We start from the raw sequence: 26,540 nt of genomic DNA, 5'->3' as shown, positions 1-26,540 counted from the left end.
CCAGAATTAACAATTTCTGCCTTCTGCACTTGTTTGGTACCTAACTTATGGACTTAGTAATCATTTTCACTTGCAGCTCTCTGGGTTTTTGTCAAATTCAGCTCGTACATTTTAAGCTCTATGAGGTCAGGACTATGTCTTATTAAATGTTTTTTTTTCTCTATACTTCTCATGGTGCTATATAAACAGTAGGTAGATAATCAGTGCTTTTGTAAAATTGAAGTTCTCCATACACATGTTGCAAAATGTTTCAAATAAATTTTTACATAAACTGTGCTTCTGGCTGTGATTCCATCTCTAAATTATTGTTTCCCTTTGGTCTCTGAAGTGAAGATTCTTGGCTACAAAAATAGATTTGCAGAGGATTTTTTTCCCCCAGAGGATGCTCAGATATTATTTTCACAGAGAAAATTCATTTTCCCCCATCCCATGGGGAGGGTGGTCACAAAAATTATAAAACAGGATAATGGGAGCTATTCACAGATGAAGAAGTCTGTTTTTCATTTTTCTCAGGGGGTTTAGGCAGAGACCTTCAACAATGGATCCTGGCTCCTGCCTGCTTTGGGAGCCCCTGTCTGCTGCTTCCTCCACTGCTACCTGTCAAGGGGGCCTGAGTTTTGGGGATACCCCACTCTCCTCCGAGCGAGCCAAAAAGACACCCTCACTGATCTTTGCCTGTGACCTGAGTGGCCACTGGAGATTCCATCCCTGAAGCTTGCTGGGATCTGCTTCTCTCTGTGCAGTGTGGCCAAGGCAGGGCTGGGCTCTGCTCTGGGTCTGGTGCACAATGGACCTTTTGTGTCAGTTTTTCAGGGCTCTCTGGAACAGAAATCTCCTCCACTCCATTGTTCTGTGGCTTCTGCTGTTCCAGAATTTGTTGGGAGGTCTTCTTCACAGGAATTTTATGGGGTGTGGGTTCGGAGCTAACATATGTGTGCCTTTATCCTCTGCCATCTTGGCTCCTCCCCTCTAGTTTATATTTTTCACAAATAGAACAAGGAGTAATGCATGAAAATCACAAAATGGTAGATTGCAGTCATTATAAGGAAAAGGTTGCCAATCTTGGGAGCTGTCCAAAAGAAGAACGAATAACTCAAATAAACTCATTATCCCATTCATTATAATAACATTTACGTACTATTGAAAGAGAAATTCTTTGTTTTGGTTTTCACCCTGATTAAGGAGGCAAAACTAAGGGCAAAAAGAATTCAAGTTTATTTTTAGTAGGTCAAAGTAATGATATATCACTGGAGATTAGTGACTACTTCAAGGTGTAACCAGCTTTTATTGGGAAGTTACATGAGGAAAGAAAATTTAGACAGGTCAATGTCAGCAAAAGAGGTTGAGTTCTTGCATCTTAGGTTGTGCAAAAAGCTGTGGACTTGGCTTCCCCTTGCATTTCCTAACAGAACCTCCTCAAATGCAGATGGACTAGTTAGACTGGTCATTGAGTCAACTTTCAATGGTTATACACCACCTCCTCTCTTCTAATACTCTAACCGCCCTGGGATAGCCCCTCATCACCTCACAGCTGAACTATTCTAAAATGTTTGTATCCCTGCCTTATATCTCTCCCCATGCCAGTCCACTCCACTCATTTTTCAAATTAATCTTCTGAAAGCACAGGTCTGACCATGTCCCCTCATTATAATCCCATTCAATAAACTCAGTGGTTCCTTCTTACATCTAGAATCAAACATAAAATCCTCCATTCACCAGTCAAAGCCCTTTCACAATCTCGTCCCTTCCAAATTTTCCAGTTTTGTTTTTTTTTCACATTTTACTCCCATATATTCTGCCATCCACCTCCATTGGCCTCTACTCTTTCTTCTGTAAGACACCTTCCTTGTCTTGACTCTGGGAATTTTCAGTGACTGTCCCCCACATCTGGAATGCTCTCCATGCTCATCTCTGCCTCCTGGTTTCCTTCAAGCAGCAGATAAAATTCCACCTTCTACACAATGCTTTTCTTGAGCCCTCTGAAAGCTGCTGCCTTTTCTGTCTTCATTAGCTCCAATTTGTCCTGTACATATCTTGTTTGTACATAGGTGTTTGCAGGCTGTCTCTCCCATTTGACTCTAAGCTCCTGCAGAACAGGCTCTCTTTTGCCCAGCGCTTTGCACAATGCCTGGCCCTTAGTAGATACTTCATAAATGCTTGTTGACTGACTGGCTAAGACATGGTTCAGAAGCAGTGAGTTTTTCAGCCATTGAGGACTCACAGTGGATAGATTGCTAGACCTGGAGTCAGAAAGACCCATCTTCCTGAATTCCAATCTGGCCTCAGACACTTACCAACTGTATGACTGTGGGCAAGACACTTAATCCTGTTTACTTATCTGTAACGTGAGATGGAGAAGCAAATGGCAAACTATTCTCATATTTTTGCCAAGATAACCCCCAAATGTGGTCAGAAAGAGCCAGAAATGACTGAATGTTTGAATAACAAAAATGAGATCTCAGCAACTGAAGGCAGAGGCTGCATGACCACTTCTCAGGGATATTGTTGAAGGGAAGGGAATATGTTCATGCACAAATCTCTTCTGAGGTGCCTTCCTGTTCCAAATAGTTTTATGATCTTTTGCATATCTCTTCATTGTGTTCAAAAGGATACCACGAACACTTTATCCAATGCATTGTCTAAATTCCTAAACTCTGTGTATGTGGTGTTCCCTTGAGCAGAAAGAGATGAACATGAGGTTCATGAGGATAATTTGGTATGAACTGCTCTTCATGAGCCCGTGATGAATCCGAGCCATTACCATCTCCTTCTCTGAGTGTTCCCAAACCATCACTTCAGTGCTCTGTTCTAGAACTGGGTGAAGAAAAGACAAGGTATAACAAAGTGGAAAGAGAGGAAGAGAAGACCGTGAAGGGATTGGAACACCAAACAGAGTGCAATGACAAATTCTAAAAGGATAGATATTAAAGCCAGAAGCAAGAGGAGCAATTGGAGGGTAACTAGGATGCTGTGCAATGCACTTGTAAGAGTGATGTCAAGAGTAGACAGATCGCTGAAGCTCAGAGGGAGGTAGGGTTCAGACTGAAATAGAAGGACAGCTAAAGGCGATTTCAAAGCAGTGCATCACTTCTGCATAGGCAGGTGGGCAGTTCTCTGATGGACAGCCTTGTAATGCTGAGTACAGTGACCAAGAGAGTTTTGAGCCTGTAATACTGAATATAGACTCCATGAGGGATGTGGGACTTCAGCCTCTAGAGACAAAAGTAGGGATCCTTGCCAAGACCCTACACAGAGCCTGTATTGGTCCTTATCCCAACTCCTCTTTGCCAACACCAAATTGGGAGAATCAAATCTCTACCTTCTCTGAGGGACTGGGGTTGTCTTGCAAGCCCCAGTCTCATGTGTTGTCCCTCCACTATCAATCTCCAGTGTCTGCTATTTTCTCTTTATTTTCACCAGTGTCATTGATTTGTTGTTGTTTAGACAATTTGCCATGAATCCATTTGGGGTTTTTTTGGCAGATATAGTGAAGTGGTTTGCCATTTTCTTCACCTCATTTTACAGATGAGGAAACTGAGACAAATGAGGTTAAATGCTTCACACAGTTAGTAAGTGTCTACAGCCAGACTGAAGTTCAGACCTTCCTGAATCCAGGTCTAGCCCTCTGCTCAATGCACCACTTCTCTGCCCACCACTGATTACTATCACACTATCATGATTTATCAATACCGTAGATAACTAATTAACGTGAATTAGCTTTTACAAAGGTATATTTTACTGAAAAGATAATAGGAAAAACTAGGAGCTGTTTCCTGAAAAATTATGACAAAAATAGATACAGAAAAGAAAAGGTTATAAGCTCCTTGAGGGAATTGACTTTGGCTTTTTTTTGTAAATTCAAGGCTTAGCACAGTGCCTGGCATCTTGTTGGCACTCAATAAAAGTTTATTCATTGATGGATTAGATGGCTTCCCTCTTTGGTGCTGGTTACACACTACTAGGAAGCTCCAATTGCCTCATGGGAATTGGTTTGGACAGTTAATTGGCATTCAGTAGAGTGGCATACATTGTCTCCATAATAGTCATATATATCAGATGATGAATGATAAAAACCTTTCATTGAATTTTTATAAATTTTATGTTGGCAGGGATAATAATTGATAAACTTCTCTCCTGTAATAAAAATGGGCACTCCCTAATGCCTGGATTTGGGGGCTTTTCTTAGATTGTGCCTAAGGTACTGCTTAGAACATTTTATATGGAATGTGGGAGTGCATTGAATTTTGTGTGATTCCTTGGTTCAGGGCAATGGGGAATGTATCTGACAGGAAAACATCTGATCCTTCCAGAACCCCAGAGGTCTTTGTGGAATTTGAGTGTGGACAAAAGGGTCAAAGGCAGCCCAGTTGAGTTGCTGAAAAAAGGAGAAGATGTATCAATTTTCAGTTTTTTGTAAAAGAGTTTCTCTCTTTCCTGTGAATCATAATTCTTTCTCTCTTGAACTTCTTTTGAGGGATGAGTGTGGAGTCCCTGTGGATGATTCTTGGAGTAGCCTTCATAATATGGAGACCAGAGCAGCTCCCATAGGAAGGCTCAGCCTGACAGATGGGAGCAGTACTCAGACTGTAGGCATGGTAGAACCTGGCAGGAGTCTGGACCTGACAGAAGGGAACATTCACACACGGCATCATGGTTGTAGCTCTCGGGTACAAATAGTGGTGTGGGTCACTGTTGAGACTTGAACAGGCTTATAGGGCCCACAGCATGACTTAACCCAAAAGGGGCACATTGGTGTCAAACAGAATGGGACAATGCTTAGCCCTGGCAAAGGGAGGAAGTGCCAGGTCCCATTTGTAGCATGGCGAAGAGCAGTATATGGCCGGGCCCAGGTGGGTATAAGTATTATCATATCCCAGCAATGGGAGACCCTTCATCATTGCTCTGCTGACAGAGAGGGAAAGATCTCAGGCCAAACAAGGAAAGAAGGAAGGGGGAAAGAAGCATTCTTTACATTAAGTGGCTTGTCCATGGTCAAACAGCTAGGAAGTGTCTGAAGCTGGATGTGAACTCATGTCTTTTTTAACTCCAGGCACAGAGCTATGTCTGCTTCACCATCTAGTGCCCATTGGATTAGGGCACTTTGTCAGATAACCATAATATAGGTAGTAGGAACATTACTTGGTCCCAGTGAAATGGACAGTGAGGAACCTAGTAGCATTTGGAGGTGGTAGAGGTTCTAAGGCAACATTCAGCAGAATGGCCCATGGTCCTAACCCCAGTGACAAGAGAGTAAGCAGCCATGCAGGCCTCAGGGGAATGGCCATTGTCATAGACACTGGAAAAGGCAAGCCTGAGGTAGCTCTTTGCTTACTGTAATATGCAACTCATGGCACCCCCTCCACAACTGTAGTAACTATTTGATGGCTCTTTTCTGGGAAGGGCTTAGAGGATCGGGGGTGACTGTTAGGAGGTAATTTACCCTCTGGTAATGTTACCCTCTGGTGATGTTAGGGAATCGAGACTATTGATTCAGCCTAACCTAAACAATGGAGGCAGTGCCTTTCTTGGGTGAGGCCTCTAAATGGTTAAGATTTAGTAGTTCATATGCCCAAAGAGTTAGAAAATTGTTTATACCTTTTGACCCAGTAATACCCCTTCTTGGTCAGTATCTCAAAAAGATCATAAAAATGGGGAAGACATTTTTGCGTCTTTTTATGCACTTTTTGTGGTGGCCAAGAATTGGAAATTGTAGGGATGCCCATCCATTGGGGAGTGACTGAATAAATGTTGGTATATGAATGTAATAGAATACTCTTGTTCCATAAGAAATGATGAACAGGTGGACTTTAGAAAAAACTGGAAAGATTTATATGAGCTGAAGCTGAGTAAAGTGAGCAGACCCAGGAGAACTTTGAACACAGTAACAGCAATATTGTGTGATAGCCAACTTTGATAGACTGAATTCTACTCGGCAATACAAGAACCAAAGACAATTCCAAGAGGCTCATGATGGCAAATGTTCTCCCTATCCAGAGAAAGAACTGAGTGCAGTTTGAAGCAGACTATTCTCTCGCTCTTTTTTGTTTTTTCTTTCTAGCGCTTTTCCCCTTTTGTTCTAATTCTCCTTTTCAACACGAGTAATGTGGAAATATGTGCAATATGACTGCAAATGTATAACCTTTATGAGATTGCCCACCATCTTGGGGAAAGGGGAGGAAGAAGAAATTTAGAACTCAAAATCTTATTCAAGTGAATGTTGAAAACAAAAAGCAAATACACAAATACAGCAAACAAACAAATAAATACTCAAATAAATAAATACACAAACAGATAAACAAATAAATAAATAAAATGGAAAAAAAAAGATTTGGTAATTCACCTTTTACTCCCTGAAAGAATCCTAAGGAAGGAGCGGTCCTATCCGGTAGGCTAGGAACTGCTGTAGGAACACTATTTATAGATCCTTGGTAGCAATAGATGGCTCTCTTTCAAGCTTGACCAACACACCATCATGACCAACCCAGCAGCAGAGAAACTAATCAATAGAATCACTGCAATAATTTCTTTGATATGACTGTCAGGATCCCCATGTCAAGACCACCCCTCTCTTTTTACTCTTCTTTTTCTATTAGCAGACAGCTATTTCCCAGAGCTAAGGCCCAGGAAGTCAGCTGAGCCCTGAGTTTGGCATAACAACAATCCTTTGCGTTTATCCTCTGGATGATCTCTGCCACAGAAAAATCCCATAATATTTTCACACCAGCCCTAGGTGGTCCCTGAGCTCAGACAGGCACCTACAAGACCCATGTTTGGGTCATGAAGCCCTGCTATGAATCAAATTTACCTCCTTCTTGCTGTTATCTCTCACTGTCAGGACTACAGCTCACTGCACAGCCATTGCCATATGTATTAAGATTTGGCCTCACTAAAGTAGGCCCTGACAGATGTGTTTAGTTTCCCTCCTCCAACCGAATAGACAAAGCCTTTTTCTTATGACCATTGTTGGCTCCGTTTTTCTATTTTGTTTTATTTTGTGATGGTTGTGATGACTTGTGTCATCAAAAGCTCTTGGGTATTTTTAGAGATAACAGCAGTTGCATAAACCATGTGACTTTTGGTCATTTGGTTTCAGACCAGACATGACTGAGTAAACTTCCTTTAATTCACTGATTTGTAGAGTTACAAATGCCTTGTTTCATGGCCACTTTGAGCCTGATCCATTAGGAGAGTCCAAAACCAGGTCTGGCATGCAGTATTTGTCCTGGTAACATCTAACCGGACAACTAAGGGAAGAAGGGGAAATTCAGGGAAAGGGAGCCCTTGGTGACCTTCCTGCTTCTGTTGGTGCTGGCTGCATCCCATGAGGAAACTCCTATTGCCCCAAAGGGGGATGGATTGGGTAGTATACTGCCTGTTGACATAGAGCACATAGGAACAGGTGTAAATTTATTATGTCTTTAACATATGTTTAACGCTCCTGACCTCAGTACTCTAAAATATGTACATCTTGGTATGCTGAATTTTCAGTTTTAGTATTTGAGGCCATTCAGTCAGTAAGTATTTCTAAAATGCTTTCTATGCCAGGCATGGTGATAAGTGTTGGGGACAAAAAGAAATACCACAATAAAGAACAATAAGGTTCTATGTACAGGATAAATAGGAAATAATTAAGAGTGGAGGTATAAAAATTTAAAGGGATTGGGGAAGGTTTCCTGCATAAGGAGGACTTTTTTCTGGGACTTGGAATGCAGTCACAGCATCTTGGAGACAGTGACAAGGAGGGAGAGAATTCTACCCATGGGAGACAGCTATAGAAAATGCCCAGAGCCAAGGGAGAGAGTCTGTTTCTCTTGGAATAACAGGGAGACCACTATCACTGGATGAAGCAGTAAGTGGAGCATCGAAGGAGAAAGAAGAATAGAATGCTCAGGGTGGGGCTAAGTTATGAAGAACTTCAAATGCCCCCAGTAGAGGCTTTTGAATGTGATCCTGGAGGTGATAAGGAATCCCTGGAGTTTATTGAGTTGGGGATAGGAGGGCAATGTGGTTGAACATATACTTTCAGAAATTACATTGGTGGTTGAATGGAGGATGGATTGAAGTAGGGAGAGACTTGAGGTGCTCAGTCCTACCCACAGACTCTCGTGACAGTCCAAGTGGGAGTAATGAGGGCCTGCATCAGGGTGATGGTAGTTTTGGAGGAGAGAATGGGCTGCATTTGAGAGATGTTGCAAAGGTGAAATATCAGGCTTTGCCAAAGGATTGTTATGTTGAGGGCTGTGATGAGAGAGAGTGAGAAATCAAGGATGACTTCCAGTTTGGAAGCTTATGGGACTGGAAGGATATTGGTGCCCTCTAAGGTCTTAGGGAAGTTTGGAAGGGGAATGCTTTTAGGGGGAAAGGTAATGAGTTCAATTTTGGATATATTGAACTTAAGATGTAGGACATCCATGTCTGAAAAATGTCTGAAAAAAATGAAAGAAACCAGAGATATGAGTTTGGAAGTCCTCAGAGAGATTATGGCCTTGGAAAAATATATTTGAGAATCATTTGCCTTAGAGATGATAACAAAAACCTTGGTAGGTGATGAGATGACCAAGTGAATCTCAGTTGGAAACCAAATCATTCTGGTGCTGGTTCTGCTTGTCCTCACTGGTTTCCATTGGGACCCCCATTGTGTATGGCATGGTGGCTTTGGTTTTGGTATCACCCACCATAAGATAAGTTTGTTAACCTTGGGGACTCAGCCCTTACCAAGATTAAGAAAAAGTTTGAGTTTTCTTTTCTTCCTTCTGCTTGCTATGCTGTCACTCCTTTCGGGACCTGTTATATTGCTTCTCCTGGTGTGCTTTTCTGGGTATCATTGTTATGTCTCTGTTTTACCTTTTCTTTTCTTACTGTGGTGCTACCTACAGAAGGCTACTCAAGTCACCCAGATTGGACTCTTTCAGTATTAGACCTAAAGTCATTTAAGTGATGGAAGATTCTTTGGAAGACTTTTGAGGACTTACCATGAAGGGGTGTGAGTTTGTAGGAGTCATAATAGCTATATAGGTTATGCTAGGTTTTTTTTATTATAGTATGAAACTCTTTTCCAGGGCTGAGATTTAACAAGGCATGGATATGATAAAATATGAGAGCAAGGCATTAGAAGGTAAAGTTGGAATGCCAAGGTTGAGATTGGGAAAGAAGGAAAATGAGGTCAGAGCAAGTGTGAGAGCCTGCAGAACACTGAGAAAGGGAGGGCCTGGAGATCCCAGTGAAGACAAAGCATATTCGCCTCTCCTGTATTCTCTTTTTACCAAGTCATGCCATTTGCTCTTCCTCAGTGCTGTGGCCACTCTTCTGTGCTGCACAATCTTTCAAAGATCAGTGGTGTTGATCCCATATAATTCAAAAATCTGACACACATTTATTAAACATCTCCTATGGAAATGAAGTCCAGGGAAAAATGAAACAATAATTAGTCCTCTTTAGATATATTGCAAAAGGTTTCTTCCTTCTAAGTATCTTTTGTTTTTGCATTATTTCTCAATACAACTCCTCATTTCCCCATCCAGATAGCCATGGGGTTAGTAGATAACTTGGAGTAGGACCTAGAGAGAGGCATCAATGAGGATAGAGCAACCTTTAAAGGAAGTGGGTGTGTGGAGCAATGGCAGAGGGAGGGTCTGTTAATTGGCCATGTTGAACAAGGAGAATACCTCCTTCTGGTCTAGTGTGGTGAGTCTATGAGAAAGTACATTCAACAGGAGAAAGGGAGGCCAGGGATGTGGTGTCTGCTGGGAGTTGTCCATGACTCCTACAACAGGGAAGGAGAGGGACAGCTGAAGGTGTAAGATGAAGGGAAGTTTGTGAATGATCAAATGAAAGAAAATTCAAGAAGAAACTAGGGAACAGGTGACAGAACTGTACTGGGGGTTGAGAGGGCATATCCTGGGGCAAGTGAGGATGAGAGAATGGGGACAGATAGTAGGGGAGAGGGTGATTTTTATTTGGGCAGCTGGAGATTCTATGTGACTGATATTGGCAGAGGAGAAGGTAGGAGTTGGCAGGTCATATGAGGTGGGGATGTATTTAGTGGGGCATTCACCTTAAGAATTTGTGAATGGCTAAGAGTAAAGTCTTCCATCTTTCAAGAATTTAGAAAGAACTGATATTGAGCTTAGTGCTAGGAGCCCAAAGGTGAGGTACTAACAACAAGAAATCAGAGTGTCTGAGTCTTTCACCCCAATCTATCAAGTAGAGGCCTTTTGTCAAAATCTATGATCCTGGATGGAAGGAATTTATTCTGTAAGACTATTAAATTTTCAGAGAATACAAAGCTGAGAAGAATAGATATAATCTTGAATGACTGAATGAGGATCAATATGAGCTTAGAAGATGAGTTTTTAAATTCAGTTATTTCTTATTTTTAATTCCCTTGTCTGTCCTATTCATATACTTTTAAGGTTTGTAATGTATATATCTGTATCTAAATCTATGTTGATATCTTTATCTGTATTGATGTCTATATCCATGTAATTTCTCTCCATCTTTCTATCTATTCATTGTTTGAATCTCAGAATGTTGATTTTACTACTTTGCGACCGGTAGTAAATAGTTTTGATGATTTTCATTTCATAATACAGGTGGAGGCAAGGAAGTATTATTCTTGCTTCATTCTTAGCATTTAAAAATAATTTTTCTAGATCATTTTCTTTCACCAAATTAATTTTTTTAGTATTTTGTGTGGATCTATGAGCCATCACTAAAGTATTCTGATTGGTATTTAGCCATATCTATACCATTTGGTTATATTTTCATTTTTATTAAATAGGCAGGACCAAGACAGGGACACTGAGGATTTCTCCAGAATGATAACATTTCTAAGAAGAAATTTGGGGGAAAAAGGCAATAATTTGGTTTGTGTGTGTATAAGCGTATTTATGTGTGCATCTCTATATATTTATTTCAGATGTAATTCTTGCAAATAATCAGTGTCTTCTTTCACACTTTGCACCATGTAGTTGCCTAATAATGATACACTGACTTCTTTTTAGCGTTTTAAATGGATTTCTGAAGAGATACAGATGTTAGCCAGTGCCAGGTCAGGATTTCCCCTTACAAAACTTCACTTTAACATGGAGAGTCTAGAAATACATTTTTCCTAGAATTGAAGAATTTCCATATTCATAATACTAAATTATCTCTTTACAGTCACACCTGAATGTTATGGGGGTTTATGTGATTACTAGGTAATTTTCCTTTCAGACTGAGTTTTCCTGAAAGTCTAAAAAAAATGTAGCCAGGCATTAAAATGTTATTAAAACATTAAGTCTTCAAAATTAGTTGCTTCATTAATAGCACATTTATTTGATAAAGTCATATTTTAAGAGAGAAAAATTCAATATTTGATTTGAAAAAGCTGCTTTATAGACATAGGAAGCATGATGAGTTGAAGGACCTAAAGGTGACAGGTTACAGACGGCAACCATGAAGATACCTGGAAAGACGGTGTCCATCACAGTGGTTTTTCCAACCCACCCTGCAGAAAGAAGGAGGTGAAGTAATGAAAAAGTGAGCAAACTCCTTTTGGATAAATGTTAATTTTTGATATACATGAATATAGAGACATGTAGTAGTATTTATCAAATGAAATTATCTATTTCCAAGTAGAAAAAAACCCGACAAGTATAAGTGGTCCTAATAGAAGTCACTCTTTAGGCCTTGGCTTTCTCATTTTTAAAAAAAAGGATTGGATTTCAAAGATTTCTGCCATCTGAAACTTCTGTGATTCTTAGCATTGAGCCAATCAATGCATGAATCCACTCTTCTATGTTCTGGCTAAACTAGACTCTTGAGTATCTCCTGCTCTTGCCCCAATGTCTCCCATGTCTATAATTTTGATCATGGCGTCCCTCTTGCATAGAATGATCACTCACCACTGCCCTGCATTTTCACCACATAAAATCCCTTTTGTCCTTCAAGGCTCACCCTATGTCATGAAATTCTTGAAATTTCTCAAGATCCACCCAAGTGAAAGGGATCTCTCTTTTCAAATTTCATCTAATATTTTTTCTGCATGCCTCCTTTACAACTAACACATTTAGCCTTGTATCATTATCATCTGAATATTTGTCTTTTCCTTCCTATTTGATTGTCAGCTTCTTGGAGATAGAGTTTATCTGAAGCATCCAATCCAGTGCCTTTTGTTACTGAAATGAATTTTGCAAACTCTATGTACTGAACCACTTACTCAATACTGAAGAAATCAATTGAAAACACATTATTAGTACTGAAGGAGCTTTTCTCTGCTCTACCCCAAACCAGCCGTCATTATGAAAGAGGATACAAATCCTCTCGTTTACCCAGGCTTTCCACCTAAGAGGGATTTATGACTCCTCACCCCTTCTCCTTCCCCATATCTAACCTGTTCCCAAGTCATTTGTTTTCAGTCCCTGTAATCTATGTTCTCTTCTCTCTTCTGATAGTTCCATCATGTGTCTATCATCTGTCTCCCCATTCTAGCCCTTCCTCCATTCAACTGTCCAAAAGATCTTCCAAAAACACGTATCTTTTCCTGTCCCACCCCCAACCCCCCATCTAATTGATAACTCCAGTGGTTCCAAATTACCTCTAGGACCAAATCCCAAATCCTCTGTTGGGCACTCAAAGCATGCTATGAAATGGACCAAACTGACCTTTCCAGTCTTCTTATACCTGTACTCTACTATCCAGTGACACAAGCCTCCTAACTGTTCCTTAAGCAAGACACTCCATCTCTCAACAGCACAGCATTTTCTCTGCCTCTCCCTCATGTCAAGTACTCACCCCCTCCTCTTTTCTGCCTCCTTGTTTCATTAACTTCCTTGAGTCTCAGCTAATGTTCTGTCTTCTGAATACATGAAGACAAATTGTATGTAAGCTCTAGGCTGCATGAATCTAAGTAGATTTTGTATGGGACGATTGACATGCGTCCCAAAGCAACTACTTATTTGCCTACCAAATGACATCCAAACTCGTTTTGACTCTCTAATCCCTCACTACTGGTACCTCCTTGCAACCTTATCTCATCATGGACAACTTGCCTCAAGAGACAGAATGTCATTCTTTCGTGTTCCATGGACATATCCTGCTGCTGCTACTCTTGATGTGTAGAATGGTACATTTCTAACCATTTGATCCTATCTATCCTTCCCTTAATAAGGTCCAGTGCAACCATCATTTCTTTCTTTCAGGGAATTCCAGAATCAACAATTTCTTCCTTTTGCACTTGTTTGGTACCTAACTTATGGACTTAGTAATCATTTTCACTTGCAGCTCTCTGGGTTTTTGTCAAATTCAGCTCGTACATTTTAAGCTCTATGAGGTCAGGACTATATCTTATTAAAAGTTTTTTTCTCTCTCTCAATACTTCTCATGGTGCTCTGTAAACAGTAGGGAAATAATCAGTGCTTTTTTAAAACTAAAGTAGTATACAGACATGTTGCAAAATGTTTCAAATAAATTTTTACATAAACTGTGCTTCTGGCTGTGATTCCATCTCTAAATTATTGTTTCCCTTTGGGCTCTGGAGTGAAGATTCCTGGCTACAAAAATAGATTTGCAGAGGATTTTTTCCCCCAGAGGATGCTCAGATATTATTTTCACTGGGAATATTCATTGCCCCCCATCCCATGGGGTGGGTGGTCACAGAAAGTATAAAACAGGATAAGAGGTGCTATTCAAACATAAAGAAGTCTATTTTTCATTTTCTTTCTTCCTTTTGTTGTCTTGATCTCTTGGGCTTATGGGAAAGCAGAGAAAGAAGAAGGAAGGGCAAGGGAGTTATCACATGGACAGAGAAAGAAATTAGGAGCTGCCAAAAAGTAGGCGCTCCATGAGGAGATTATCTGAGCATTGGATATATAGCAAAACAAATGGTGGCCAGAACAGCCAGAAAAGGTCTCCATCACAGAGTAGAGATAGAGAGCCTGAGAAATCAGGAGAAATGATCCTATGCCAATGAGATTTCCACCTATCATAAATCTGTTGTTCTAGTGCACAGGATCTCAAATTTATTTGACCCATGCTTCCTTTTAAAAAGATTACTAATGCCACCCTACATATATACTTTCTTTAACCTTTTAATGAGGTTTTTGAAATTTTCACCATTTCAAAAAATATGAACTATGTTTTAAAAAAAGATGCATCTCAAATATTACAATTTATTGTAAATTTTCATTTTTTTCTCTGCATTGAAATTTTTATGATGCAATACTGTGTCATTTGACCCTGAAACATCATATTTTATACAATATACACATATTTCTGGCCATCCATGCTGAAATTCCCAACAATGTACAACCTTCTCTCCAGGTAACACTTGCTTGGGAAGACCTATTGGTGAACTTGACCACTGATTGCTTATAATTTGCCTTTTGTGTCCTTATTTGGAAAATAATGTAATCACTCCAGCTTTAACTCTGTTACACCACAGATGAAACAATATGAATGGTTTTTCAAAATTTTTTCATTCTCTCTTTTTTACTTATGTTTTCACCATGCCCTTATTTTTACTCATTGTCCCCCAATACACCTGGGGCTACTTCTGCTGCCTTGGATCATTCCATTGCCGATCTTTGGGAACCTAGGGTTGAGAAACTAGAATTCTCTTTTGATCATGATTCTCAGATGGAGAGGGAATGCTGCTACCATTATTCCTTCCCCATGAGAGCAATTGGGATTCTCCACTGCTGCACACCCAAAAAGTGTGACAGGGCACTCAGTACGAAATGAGTAAATAGAGCTAAGTCTCAATTGCTTTATTATATACAAGATAATCTCCATAAACATAAGTTTCTAAGTCTCTGAATCAATGAATGTCATGGTCAGTGAACTAGGGTAACAAAACCTAAAACTTTAGGGACTCATGAAGGTCACACACCACATGTTTTAATATTTTGAACAATATTTCATTTCATTCCCTGTTTTGAACCCTGCCAACATGAGCTAAAAAGTAGTTGTTTTGTGCTGGGAACCCAGTCAGAGCATGACTGGAAGGTGGGCAGAGTAGCCTCCACATTTTCTACCTGAACACTTTCTAGTGATCAGAATGCATATTGCAGTCTCTTGGGAAAGGGCTATTTCCAGTAGAGCCCATAAAAAGGACTTACAAGATCACTCATTTGGAGGTTCAAGTAGAGAGCCTACTGGGGCAATTCCAACATTGTATTTCCTTGTTGCATAATTATTACATGATATATTGTCCTTCTCTAGAATTAGGAAAGCAGCACCACACAGTCCTAGAATCCTTATCAGGAGAAGCTATCCTACAGAGCATTGTTAAAAATGATTGCTAACATGAATATGACCTACCAGCCTAGTTGCTGCTATACAACATGCATAGAATGGATTTGATTTTATCTTTGTCACTTGAGCATGTCCATCACTGAAAGAAATTAATTATTCTTTATAGTGAATGAAATCATACCATGCACGAATGCCTTGTTGACGCACAATCTGCTTTGCACACTCTACTGCTTTAACAAGGTTGTCTTCCAAAAGTTCTGAAAGAAAAATCAGAGCAGAAATAAGCCAGTTTCTAGTTCATTTTGTCTCAAAGAAGCAATCCCCCTTGTTAAGGTGGAAGGAACTAGTTTGCAAGATTACTGTCCTAAATTTCAGATAAATGGGTCTGCAGTAGAGAAAGGCCTATTCTCTTATTCATCTTCTTCCAGACCTATGTGGAACATAGCACTTTATCTAAGCTTTTTGAATTTCTATATAACTTTTAGGCTTATAAATTGCTTTTCTCTCCATAACCCTATGAAGGACACAATGATCCCCATTTTTCAGAACACTGAGATTCAGGAGATTTGATTTGTCCATGGTAAGACAAAAAGTCAATGTTATTGTCACAACTCTCCTCTCCTCTCCTCCCCTCTCCTCTCCTCCCATCTCCTCTCCTCTCCTGTCCTCTCCTCTCCTCTCCTATCCTCTCCTATCCTATCCTCTCCTCCCCTCCCCTCTCCTCTCGCCTCCTTTTCTCTCTTCTCTGCTCCTTTCTTCTCCTAACATTTCCTCTCCTCTTCCCTTCTCTTTCCTTTTCTCTTCTTTCTTTTTTGCACATTCTTAAAACAACCTAAGAGGAGATAAATACTAAGGAATTGTCTGAGGTGAAGTGATTTGTTCACAGTTACTCAGTTGTCACTTAGTAATGAATTAAAGATTTAAATCCAGATCTTCCAGTCATGAATCTCAGATTACTAGCCACTTAACCAAGTTGTCTGACTGGAAAAAACAGCAGCTTGAAGAAAAAAATCACTTGGCTCACTGGTCACAGAAAATAGTCATGAATAGAAGTAGCCTAGCTACACTTCTGAGGCACAGATTCTGGAGCTGAAAGACCCAGGTTCAAATCTTACCTTGGTCACTTTCTCCTCCCTCTATGAACTTGGACAGATCCTTTTACTTCCCTGTACCTCACTTTAGCCATTTTTGAAGTGAGGGTTATGAACTAGAGGACTTTTCAGATCTTGAGTCCTCTCATGTGGACTACTAAGAGCAGCCTGACTTGTTGAAAACTTCCATTACAGGCATTCTTCAGCCTAAATTCATTTATTGATGGTAGCTAGTTTAATAGCTACCTAAAATGAAAAGATAATGTGGAGATCTGTGGCCATTCCTTCTGACTGATCATGTGCCATTCAGCAGTACTAAGAAATGATCGTCTCCTGAGAAGAGATAGCCTTTTTTTGCTTAGTAATGATGAGGCAGGGACTGTTAACTCATCAATTAACTCATGTTAATTAGAAACTAGGAATTTCTTATTGGCATTCTAAAGCTTCTTTCCTCGTGTATGTTTTTAATCTGTACAGCTATGTACTTTGAGCAGTGTCACTGTGCCCTAAACCCAGGAGGTTGCTCTTACGTGAACACCTGACTCCACACCCATTTGTTGCATGTGGGGTCTTGTCATCATCACACCAGTAGCGACTGTTGATCTGAAATATCCCATAATCAGTGCTTCGATCCCAAGCGTTGTAGTTTGTAGCTGTGGTGTTAAAATTGCTCTCCCACCGTGCCAAGCACACCCCTGTAAAGAATTTTTTTTCTTAGTGATTATTCAATATTCAGTCATTTATCCAGGAAAAACCAATAACCTTGAATTGACGTAATCTTTCTTTATTACTAACAGAGTCTACAGGTGGTGCAGTGAATAAATTGTAGGTCCTGGAGTGAGGTGGAACTGAGATTAATCTTAACTCAGATACTTGTATGATCCAGGACAAGTCACTAAAACTTTTTTGCCTCAGTTCCTCAATTGTAAAAAAAAAGTAATGAAGTGGAAAAGGAAATAGCAAACTACTCTATTAATCTTTGCTAACAAATCCCTAAATGGGGTGGCCAAGCTGCTGGAGTGAGCTGATGGTTAAGTTTTCAGTATGAGTTTTTATAGTTCATATGGAACTATAAAACATCCAAAGAAATGGAAGGAACTAGAGCACATCGTGCATTCCTTTGAAAGTGTCACTCTCATTCTTAGCCCTCCTCTCCTAGTCATTGTGGAGAAACATAGAAGATCAGACTTACAATTAGCCAGGCTGATACGACGGTACCCATTCAAGCCCAAGTCCCTTATCCTTCTAGCAAATGCACATCTGCTCATCCTCACACCATGTACTGTCATGGGGAAGAAGAGGAACCCCAGGAGAAAGAGAACCTTCATGTTGCCTGAGTAGTCAAACTGCTCCAAGTGCTGAGGTTGAGATGTGCCCCAGTATTTAACTTCTCTCTTCAATTCCTTTTCCTTGATGTTTAAAGGCTCTACACCTTAGCTAGGTGGAAGTTAAGATTTATTTATTGCTACATTTCATCACTACCCCTGAACGCAGGAGGTCTAGCACATGATAACGGTTTGGTAATTCTTCCTCTACCACAAAGGTCAGTTAGAGTAAAGGTAAGGGGACAGATTCCCCTTTTCCTGGTATTACACCATCTTACCTGAACCTTAATTAAACTGATTTACCAGTTAATCCCAGTGTAATATAGGAAGGTATGATTTAGATAACAGGCTAAAATCTACCTTTTTCAAGGCTAATGCCAAATCAGAGTCAGAGCATCACAGAAACCCTTAACAAGTTAAAGCCAAGGATAGTCATGTTCTGCATGTATGCAAGACAAGAGAGTCAGAGAAGCACATTTTCAGAGCTGGAATGGAGTCCACCCCATTCCCAACCTATGTTTAAGTGGAGCTTTCTCTTCAGCACATGGGATGAATAGTCATACAACCTCACCTGGAATTCAAAATCTATTTGCATTTTTAACAACTTTGAAAATTTTGTTTACTTTATTTGAGATCATATGTACAAAGCAATTGTTAAACTATAATCTCTCTATAAATGTCAGTAATTATCCTTACTAATGGGGAAGAACTGAAGCATGGATATTGCAGTTATTTAACACTTACTTTATAATTGGCTTGGAAATGTTTTACAATCTAAAAATACTGGAATGAGGGTCATCAGGAAGGGGTAGATTAGGTTTTTCAGCTTCTTTAGATAGCAGAACTAGGAGCAATGCATGAACATCACAAAGTCGTAGATTTCAGTCAATATGAGGAAAAGGTTGCCAATCTTGGGAGCTATCCAAAAGAACAAAGAGTAACTCAAATAAACTCATTATCGCATTCATTACAAAAACATTTATGTACTATTGAAAGAGAAATTCTTTGTTTTGGCTTTCACCCTGATTAAGGAGGCAAAATTAAGGGCAAAAAGAATTCAAGTTTATTATTAGTAGGACAAAGTAATGATGTATCACTGGAGATTAGTGATGACTTCAAGGTGTAGCCAGCTTTTATTGGGAAGTTTCATGAATAATGACAATTTAGACAGGTCAATGTCAGCAAAAGAGGTTGAGTTCTTGCATCTTAGGTTGTGCAAAAAGCTGTGGACTTGGCTTCCCCTTGCATTTCCTAACAGACCCTCCTCAAACCCGGATGGACTAGTTGGACTGATCACTGAGTCAATGTAACTTTCAATGGTTATATACACCCTCCTCTCTTCTAGTACTGTCACCCCCCTGGTAGAGGCCCTCATCACCTCACACCTGAATTATTCTAAAATGTTTGTGTCCCTGCCTTATGTCTCTCCCCATGCCAGTCCACCCTCCACTCATTTTCCAAGTTAATCTTCTTAAAGCAGAGGTCTGACCATGTCCGCTCATTCTAATCCCATTCAATAAACTCAATGGCTCCCTATTACATCTTCAATCAAATATAAAATCCTCCATTCAGCAGTCAAACCCCTTTTACAATCTGGTCCCTTCCAAATTTTCCAGTTTTGTTTTTTTTCACACTTTACTCCCGTGTATTCTGCCATCCACTTTCTTCTGTAAGACACCTTCCTTGTCTTGACTCTGCGAATTTTCAGTGACTGTCCTCCACATCTGGAATGCTCTCCATGCTCATCTCTGCCTCCTGCCTTCCTTCAAGCAGCAGATAAAATTCCACCTTCTAAATAATGCTTTTCTTGAGCCCTCTGAAAGCTGGTGCCTTTTCTGTCTTCATTAGCTTCAATTTGTCCTGTAAGTATCTTGTTTGTACTTAGGTGTTTCCTGGTTCTCTCTCCCATTTGACTCTAATCTCCTACAGAACAGGCTCTCTTTTACCCAGCACTTTGCACAATGCCTGGCCCTTAGTAGATACTTCATAAATGCTTGCTGACTGACTGGCTAAGACATGGTTCAGAAGCAGTGAGTTTTTCAGCCATTGAGGTCTCACAGTGCATAGATTGCTAGACCTGGAGTCAGGAAGACCCATCTTCCTGAATTCCAATCTGGCCTTAGACACTGACCAGCTGTATGACTCTGGGCCAGATACTTAGTCCTGTGTACTTGTCTTTAATGTGAGATGGAGAAGCAAATGGCAAACCATTCTAGTATATTTGCCAAGAAAACCCCCAAATGGGGTCAGGAACAGTCAGAAATGACTGAATGTCTGAATGACATAAAGGAGTTCTCACCAACTGAAGGCAGAGGCTACATGAGAACTTCTCAGCGAAATTGTTCAAGGGAAGGGAATCTGTTCATGCACAAATCTCTTCTGAGGTCCCTTCCACTTCCAAATAGCTTTCTGATCTTTTCCATATCTCTTCATTGTGTTCAAAAGGATACCAGGAACCCTTTATCCAGTGCATTGTCTAAATTCCTAAACTCTGTGTATGTGGCGTTCCCTTGAGCAGAAAGAGATGAACATGAGGTTCATGAGGATAATTTGGTATGAACTCCTCTTCATGAGCCCGTGATGAATCCAAGCCATTACCATCTCCTTTTCTGAGTGCTCCCAAACCATCACTTCAGTGCTCTGTTCTAGAACTGGGAGAAGAAAAGACAAGGTATAACAAAGTGGAAAGAGAGGAAGAGAAGACCGTGAAGGGATTGGAACACCAAACAGAGTGCAATGACAAATTCTAAAAGGATAGATATTAAAGCCAGAAGCAAGAGGAACAATTGGAGGGTAAATAGGATTCTGTGGAATGCACTTGTAAGAGTGATGTCAAGAGTAGACAGATCACTGAAGCTCTGAGGGAGCTAGGGTTCAGACTGAAATAGAAGGACAGCCAAAGGGGATTTCAAAGCAGTGCATCACTTCTGCATAGGCAGGTGGGCAGTTCTCTCTCAGACAGCCTTGTAATGCTGAGTACAGTGACCAAGAGAGTTTTGAGCCTGTAATACTGAATATAGACTCCATGAGGGATGTGGGACTTCAGCCTCCAGAGAGAAAAGTAGGGATCCTTGCCAAGACCCCACATAGAGCCTATATTGGTCCTTATCCCAACTCCTCTTTGCCAACACCAAATTGGGAGTATCAAATGTCTATGTTCTCTGAGGGATTGGGGTTGTCTTGCTACTGCTTCCAGCAGGCCCCTAGTCTCGTGTGTTGTCCCTCCACTATCGATCTCCAGTACCTGCCATTTTCTCTTTATTGTCACCAATGCCATTGATTTGTCGTTGTTTAGACCACTTGCCATGAACCCATTTGGGGTTTTCTTGGCAGATGCACTCAAGTGGTTGGCCATTTCCTTCACCTCATTTTACAGATGAGCAAACTGAGACAAATGAGGTTAAATGGTTCACACAGTTAGTAAGCGTCTACAGCCAGATTGGAGTTCAGACCTTCCGGAATCCAGATCTAGCACTCTGCTCAGTGCACCACTTCTCTGCCCACCACTGATTACTATCACACTATCATAATTTATCAATACCATAGATAACTAATTAACATCAATTAGCTTTTACAAAGGTGTTTTTTACTGCAAAAGATAATAGGAAAAACTGGGAGCTGTTTCCTGAAAAATTATGCCAAAAATAAATACAGAAGAGAAAAGGTTATAAACTCCTTGAGGGAACTGACTTTTGCTTTTTTTTGTAAATTCAAGGCTTAGCACAGTGCCTGGCATCTTGTTGGCACTGAATTAAAGTTTATTCATTGATGGATTGGATGGCTTCCCTCTTTGGTGCTGGTTACACACTACTGGGAAACTCCAATTGCCTCATGGGAATTGGATTGGATGGTTAATTGACATTCAGTAGACTGGCACACACTGTGTCCATAAGAGTCATATATATCAGATGATGAATGATAAAAAACTTTTGTTGACTTTTTATAAATTTTGGGCTGACAGGGATAATGATTGATATACCTATCTCCTGTAATGGAAATTGGCACTCCCTAATGCCTGGATTTGGGAGCTTGTCTTAGATTGTGCCGAAGTTACTGCTTAGAACATTTTATATGGAATGTGGGAGTGGATTGAATTTTGTGCGATTCCTTGGTACAGGCAATGGGGGATGTATCTGACAGGAAAACATCTGATCCTTCCCAGAACCCTAGAGGTCTTTTTGGAATTTGAGTGTGGACAAAAGGGTCAAAGGCAGCCCAGTTGAGTTGGTGAGAAAACGAGAAGATGCATCAGTTTTCATAAAAGAGTTTCTCTCTTTCCTGTGAATCATAATTCTTTCTCTCTTGAACTTCTTTTGAGGGATGAGTGTGGAGACCCTGTGGATGTTTCCTGGAGCAAGCGTCATATTGGGGGACAAGAGCAACTCCCATAGGAAAGCTCAACCTGACAGAGGGGGGTAGTACTCAGACTGTAGGCATGGTAGAACCTGGTAGGAGTCTGGACGTGACAGAAGGGAACATTCACAGACCCCATCATGGTTGTAGCTCTCAGGTACAAATAGTGGTCTGGGTCACTGTTGAGACTTGAACAGGCTTGCAGGGTGCACAGCATTACTTAATCCTAAAGGGGCACATTGGTGTCAAATAGAATGGGACAATGCTTAGCCCTGGCAAAGGAAGGAAGTGCCAGGTTCCAGTTGTAGTTTGGCCGATAGCAGTATATGGCTGGCCACAGGTGGGTAGAAGTATGATCATATCCCAGCAATGGGAGACCCTTCATCATTGCTCTACTGACACAGAGGGAAAGACCTCAGGCCAAAAAAGGAAAGAAGGGAGGGGGAAAGAAGCATTCTTTACATTAAGTGACTTGTCCAGAGTCAAACAGCTAGGAAGTGTCTCAAGCTGGATGTGAACTCATGTCTTTTTTAACTCCAGGTACTGAACTATGTCTGCTTCACCATCTAGTGCCCATGGGATTAGGGCACTTTGTTAGATAAGCATCATATAGGTAGTAGGAGCATTACTTGGACCCAGTGAAATGGACAGTGAGGAACCTAGTAGCATTTGGAGGTGGTAGGGGTTCTAAGGCAACATTCAGCAGAATGGCCCATGGTCCTGACCCCAGCGACAAGAGAGTAAGCAGCCATGCAGGCCTCAGGGCAATGATCATTGTCATAGACACTGGAAAAGGCAAGCCTGGGGTAGCCCTTTGCTTACTGTAATATGCAACTCATGGCACCACCTCCACAACTGTTGTAACTATTTGATGGCTCTTTTCTAGGAAGGGCTTAGAGGATCAGGGGGTGACTGTTGGGAGGTAGTTTGCCCTGTGATGATGTTAGGGAATCGAGACTATTGATTCAGCCTACCCTAAATAATGGAGGCAGTGCCTTTCTTGGGTGAGGCCTCTAAATGGGTAGTAGTAGTACATATTTAGTAGTTCATATGCCCAAAGAGTTAGAAAATTGTTTATACCTTTTGACCCAGTAATACCCCTTCTTGGTCAGTATCTCAAAAAGATCATAAAAATGGGGAAGACATTTTTGCGTCTTTTTGTGCACTTTTTGTGGTGGCCCACAATTGGAAATTGAGGGGATGCCCATCCATTGGGGAAAGACTGAATAAATGTTGGTATATGAATGTAATAGAATACTATTGTTCCATAAGAAATGATGAGCAGGTGGACTTGAGAAAAAACTGGAAAGATTTACATGAGCTGATGCTGAGTGAAGTGAGCAGAACCAGTAGAACATTGAACACAGTAACAGCAATATTGTGTGATGGCCAACTTTGATAGACTTAATTCTATTCAGCAATGGCGGTAAGTGTTGGGGATGAAAAGAAATACCACAATAAAGAGCAAGAAGGCTCTATGTACAGGATAAATAGGAAATAATTAAGAGTGGAGGCATAAGAATTTAAAGGGTTGGGGGAAGGTTTCCTGCATAAGTAGGACTTTTTTTGTGATTTTAATGCAGGTCAGAGCAGCTTGGAGAAGGTGACAAGCAGGGAGAGAATTCTACCCATGGGAGACAGCTATAGAAAATGTCCAGAGCCAAGAGAGAGAGTGTGTTTCTCTTGGAAGAGCAATGAGACTGCTATCACTGGATGAAAGCGTAAGTGGAGCATCGAAGGAAGAAGAAGATTAGAATGGTCAGGGTGGGGCTAAGTTATGAAGGACTTCAAATGCCCCCAGTAGAGGCTTTTGAATGTGATCCTGGGGGTGATAAGGAATCCCTGGAGTTTATTGACTTGGGAATAAGACGGGAATGTGGTTGAACCTACACTTTCAGAAATTACGTTGGTGGTTGAATGGAGGATGGATTGAAGTGGGGAGAGACTTGAGGGGCTCACTCCTACTCACTGGCTCTCATGATAATCCAAGTGGGAGTAATGAGGGCCTGCATCAGGGTGATGGTAGTTTTGGAGGAGAGAATGGGGTACATTTGGTAGATGTTGTAAAGGTGAAATATCAGGCTTTGGGAAGAGATTGTCATATTGAGGGTAGTCATGAGAGAAAGTGAGAAATTAAGGATGACATCAAGTTTGGAAGCTTATGGAATGGGAAGGATGTTGGTGCCCTCAAAGGTATTATGGAAGTTTGGAAGGGGAATGCTTTTAGGGAGAAAGGTAATGAGTTCAATTTTGGACATACTGAACTTAAGATGTGGGACATCCAGTTTGAGATGTCTAAAAAAATCAGAGATATGAGATTGGAAATCCTCAGAGAGATTATGGCCTTGGAAAAATATATATATGAAAATCATTTGCCTTAGAAATGATAACAAAATCCTTGGTAGGTGATAAGATGACCAAGTGAATCTCAATTGGAAACGAAATCATTCTGGTGCTGGTTCTGCTTGTCCTCACTGGTTTCCATTGGGACCCCCATTGTGCATGGCATGGTGGCTTTGGTTTTGGTATCACCCACCATAAGATCAGATTGTTAACCTCAGGGACTCAGCCCTTCCCAAGAGGAAGAAAAAGTCTGAGATTTCTTTTCTTCCTTCTGCTCCCTGTGCTGTCACTCCTTTCGGGACCTGTTATATTGCTTCTCCTGGTGTGCTCTTGGGTATCATTGTTATGTCTCTGTTTTACCTTTTCTTTTCTTACTGTGGTACTACCTACAGAAGGCTGCTCAAGTCACCCAGATTGTACTAGTTCAGTATTAGACCTAAAGTCATTTAAGTGATGGAAGATTCTTTGGAAGACTTTTAAGAACTTACGATGAAGGGGTGTGAGTTTGTAGGAGTCATAATAGCTATATAGGTTATGCTAGGTTTTTTTTTAATAGTATCAAAGCATTTTCCAGGGCTGAGATTTAACAAGGCATGGATATGATAAAATATGGGAGCAAGGTATTAGAAGGTAAAATTGGAATGCCAAGGTTGAGATTGGGAAAGAAGGAAAATGAGGTCAGAGCAAGTGTGAGAGCCTACAGAACACTGAGAGAGGGAGGGCCTGGAGATCCCAGTGAAAACAAAGCATGTTCGCCTCTCCTGTATTCCCCTTTTACCAAGTCAGACCATTTGCTCTTCCTCAGTACTGTGGCCACTCTTGTGTTCTGCACAATCTTTCAAAGACCATTGTTGTGAATCCCATCACATTCAACAATCTGACAAACAATTATTAAACACCCCTGTGGAAATGAAGTACAGGGGAAAATGGAATAATAATTGGTCCTCTTTAGATATACTGTAGAAGGTTTCTTCTTTCTAAATAGCTTTTGTTTTTGCATTATTTCTCAATATAACTCCTCATTTCCCCATCCAGATAGCCAGGGGGTTGGTAGATAACTTGGAGCAGGATCTAGAGAGAGGCATCAATGAGGATAGAGTAACCTTTAAAGGAAGTGGGTTTGGAGCGATGGCAGAGGAAGAGTTTGTAACTGGCCATGTTGAACAAGGAGAATACCTCCTTCTGGTCTAGTGTGGTGAGTCTATGAAAAGGTACATTCAGTAGGAAAAAGGGAGGCCAGGGATGTGGTGTGTGCTGGAAGTTGTCTGTGACTCCTAGAACAGGGAAGGAGTGGGACAGCTGAAGGTGTAAGATGAAGGGAAGTTTATGAATGATCAAATGAAAGAAAATTGAAGAAGGACCTAGGAAACAACTGACAGAACTGAACTGGGGGTTGAGAGGGCATATCCTGGGGAAAGTGAGGATCAGAGAATGGGGACAGATAGTAGGGGAGAGGGTGATTTTTATTCGGGCAGCTGGAGATTCTATGTGACTGATATTGGCAGAGGAGAAGGTAGGAGCTGGCAGGTCATATGAGGTGGGGATGTATTCACTGGGGCATTCACCTTAAGAATTTGTGAATGGCTACGAGTGAAGTCTTCCATCTTTCAAGTACTCGGAAGGAAATTATATTGAGCTTAGTGCTAGGAGCCCAAAGGTGAGGTCCTAACAACAAGAAATCTGAGTGTCTGAGTCTTTCACCCTGACCCATCAAGTGGAGGCCTTTTGTCAAAGTCTATGATCCTGGATGTAAGGAATTTAGGCTTTAAGACTATTCAATTTTCCGAGAATACAAAGCTGAGATGACTAGATATAATCTTCAATGCCTGAAAGAGGATCAATATGAGCTTAGAAGATGAGTTTTTGAATTCCATTATTTCTTATTTTTAATTCCCTTGTCTGTCCTATTCATATACTTTTAAGGTTTGTAATGTATATATCTATATCTAAATCTATGTTGATGTCTATATCCATCTGTCCATCTATTCATTGTTTGAACCTCACAATGTTGATTTTTCTACTTTGTGACCAGTGGCAAATGGTTTTGATGATTTTTATTCCATAATACAAGTGGAGGGCAGGAAGTATTATTCTTATTTCATTCCTACTATTTAAAAATAATTTTTCTAGATTATATTCTTTCACCAAATTAATTTTTTTAGTATTTTGTCTGGATCTATGAGTCATCACTAAA

At 40.6% G+C, this 26,540-nt stretch overlaps 1 protein-coding gene across 2 annotated transcripts; it reads right to left on the bottom strand.

Moving 5' to 3' along the window:
• Positions 1-11,288: 11,288 nt before the first annotated feature.
• Positions 11,289-17,750, bottom strand: LOC140531493 (lysozyme C-like). 2 transcript variants are annotated; one of them, XM_072650419.1, is made up of 4 exons: positions 17,518-17,750; positions 16,856-17,020; positions 15,416-15,491; positions 11,289-11,488 (listed from the first exon to the last, which is right to left on the bottom strand). In XM_072650419.1, the coding sequence occupies exons 1-4, from the start codon at positions 17,651-17,653 to the stop codon at positions 11,422-11,424; spliced, it is 444 nt and encodes a 147-aa protein (XP_072506520.1). In that variant the 5' UTR covers positions 17,654-17,750; the 3' UTR covers positions 11,289-11,421. The 2 variants fall into 2 exon arrangements, 1 of the variants encoding a protein (XP_072506520.1); XR_011976340.1 differs by lacking the exons at positions 16,856-17,020; positions 17,518-17,750 and adding an exon at positions 16,350-16,623 and having other exon boundaries at positions 11,466-11,488.
• Between the last annotated feature and the right edge of the window lie 8,790 nt (positions 17,751-26,540).

This window comes from Notamacropus eugenii, chromosome 3 (assembly GCF_028372415.1).
Source record: "Notamacropus eugenii isolate mMacEug1 chromosome 3, mMacEug1.pri_v2, whole genome shotgun sequence".
NCBI classification, from domain to species: domain Eukaryota; kingdom Metazoa; phylum Chordata; class Mammalia; order Diprotodontia; family Macropodidae; genus Notamacropus; species Notamacropus eugenii.
Note: the sequence above shows the minus strand (reverse complement) of the source record. Positions and strands in the feature narration are given on the sequence as shown.

Coding starts and splice junctions, on each gene's coding strand:
- LOC140531493 (XM_072650419.1), bottom strand. CDS start 17,653: ATGAAGGTTCTCTTTCTCCTGGGGTTCCTCTTCTTCCCCATGACAGTA. Junction 17,021..17,517: donor TCGTATCAGCCTGGCTAATT/GTAAGTCTGATC, acceptor AATTCTTTACAG/GGGTGTGCTTGGCACGGTGG. Junction 15,492..16,855: donor GTGTGGAGTCAGGTGTTCAC/GTAAGAGCAACC, acceptor TTTTTCTTTCAG/AACTTTTGGAAGACAACCTT.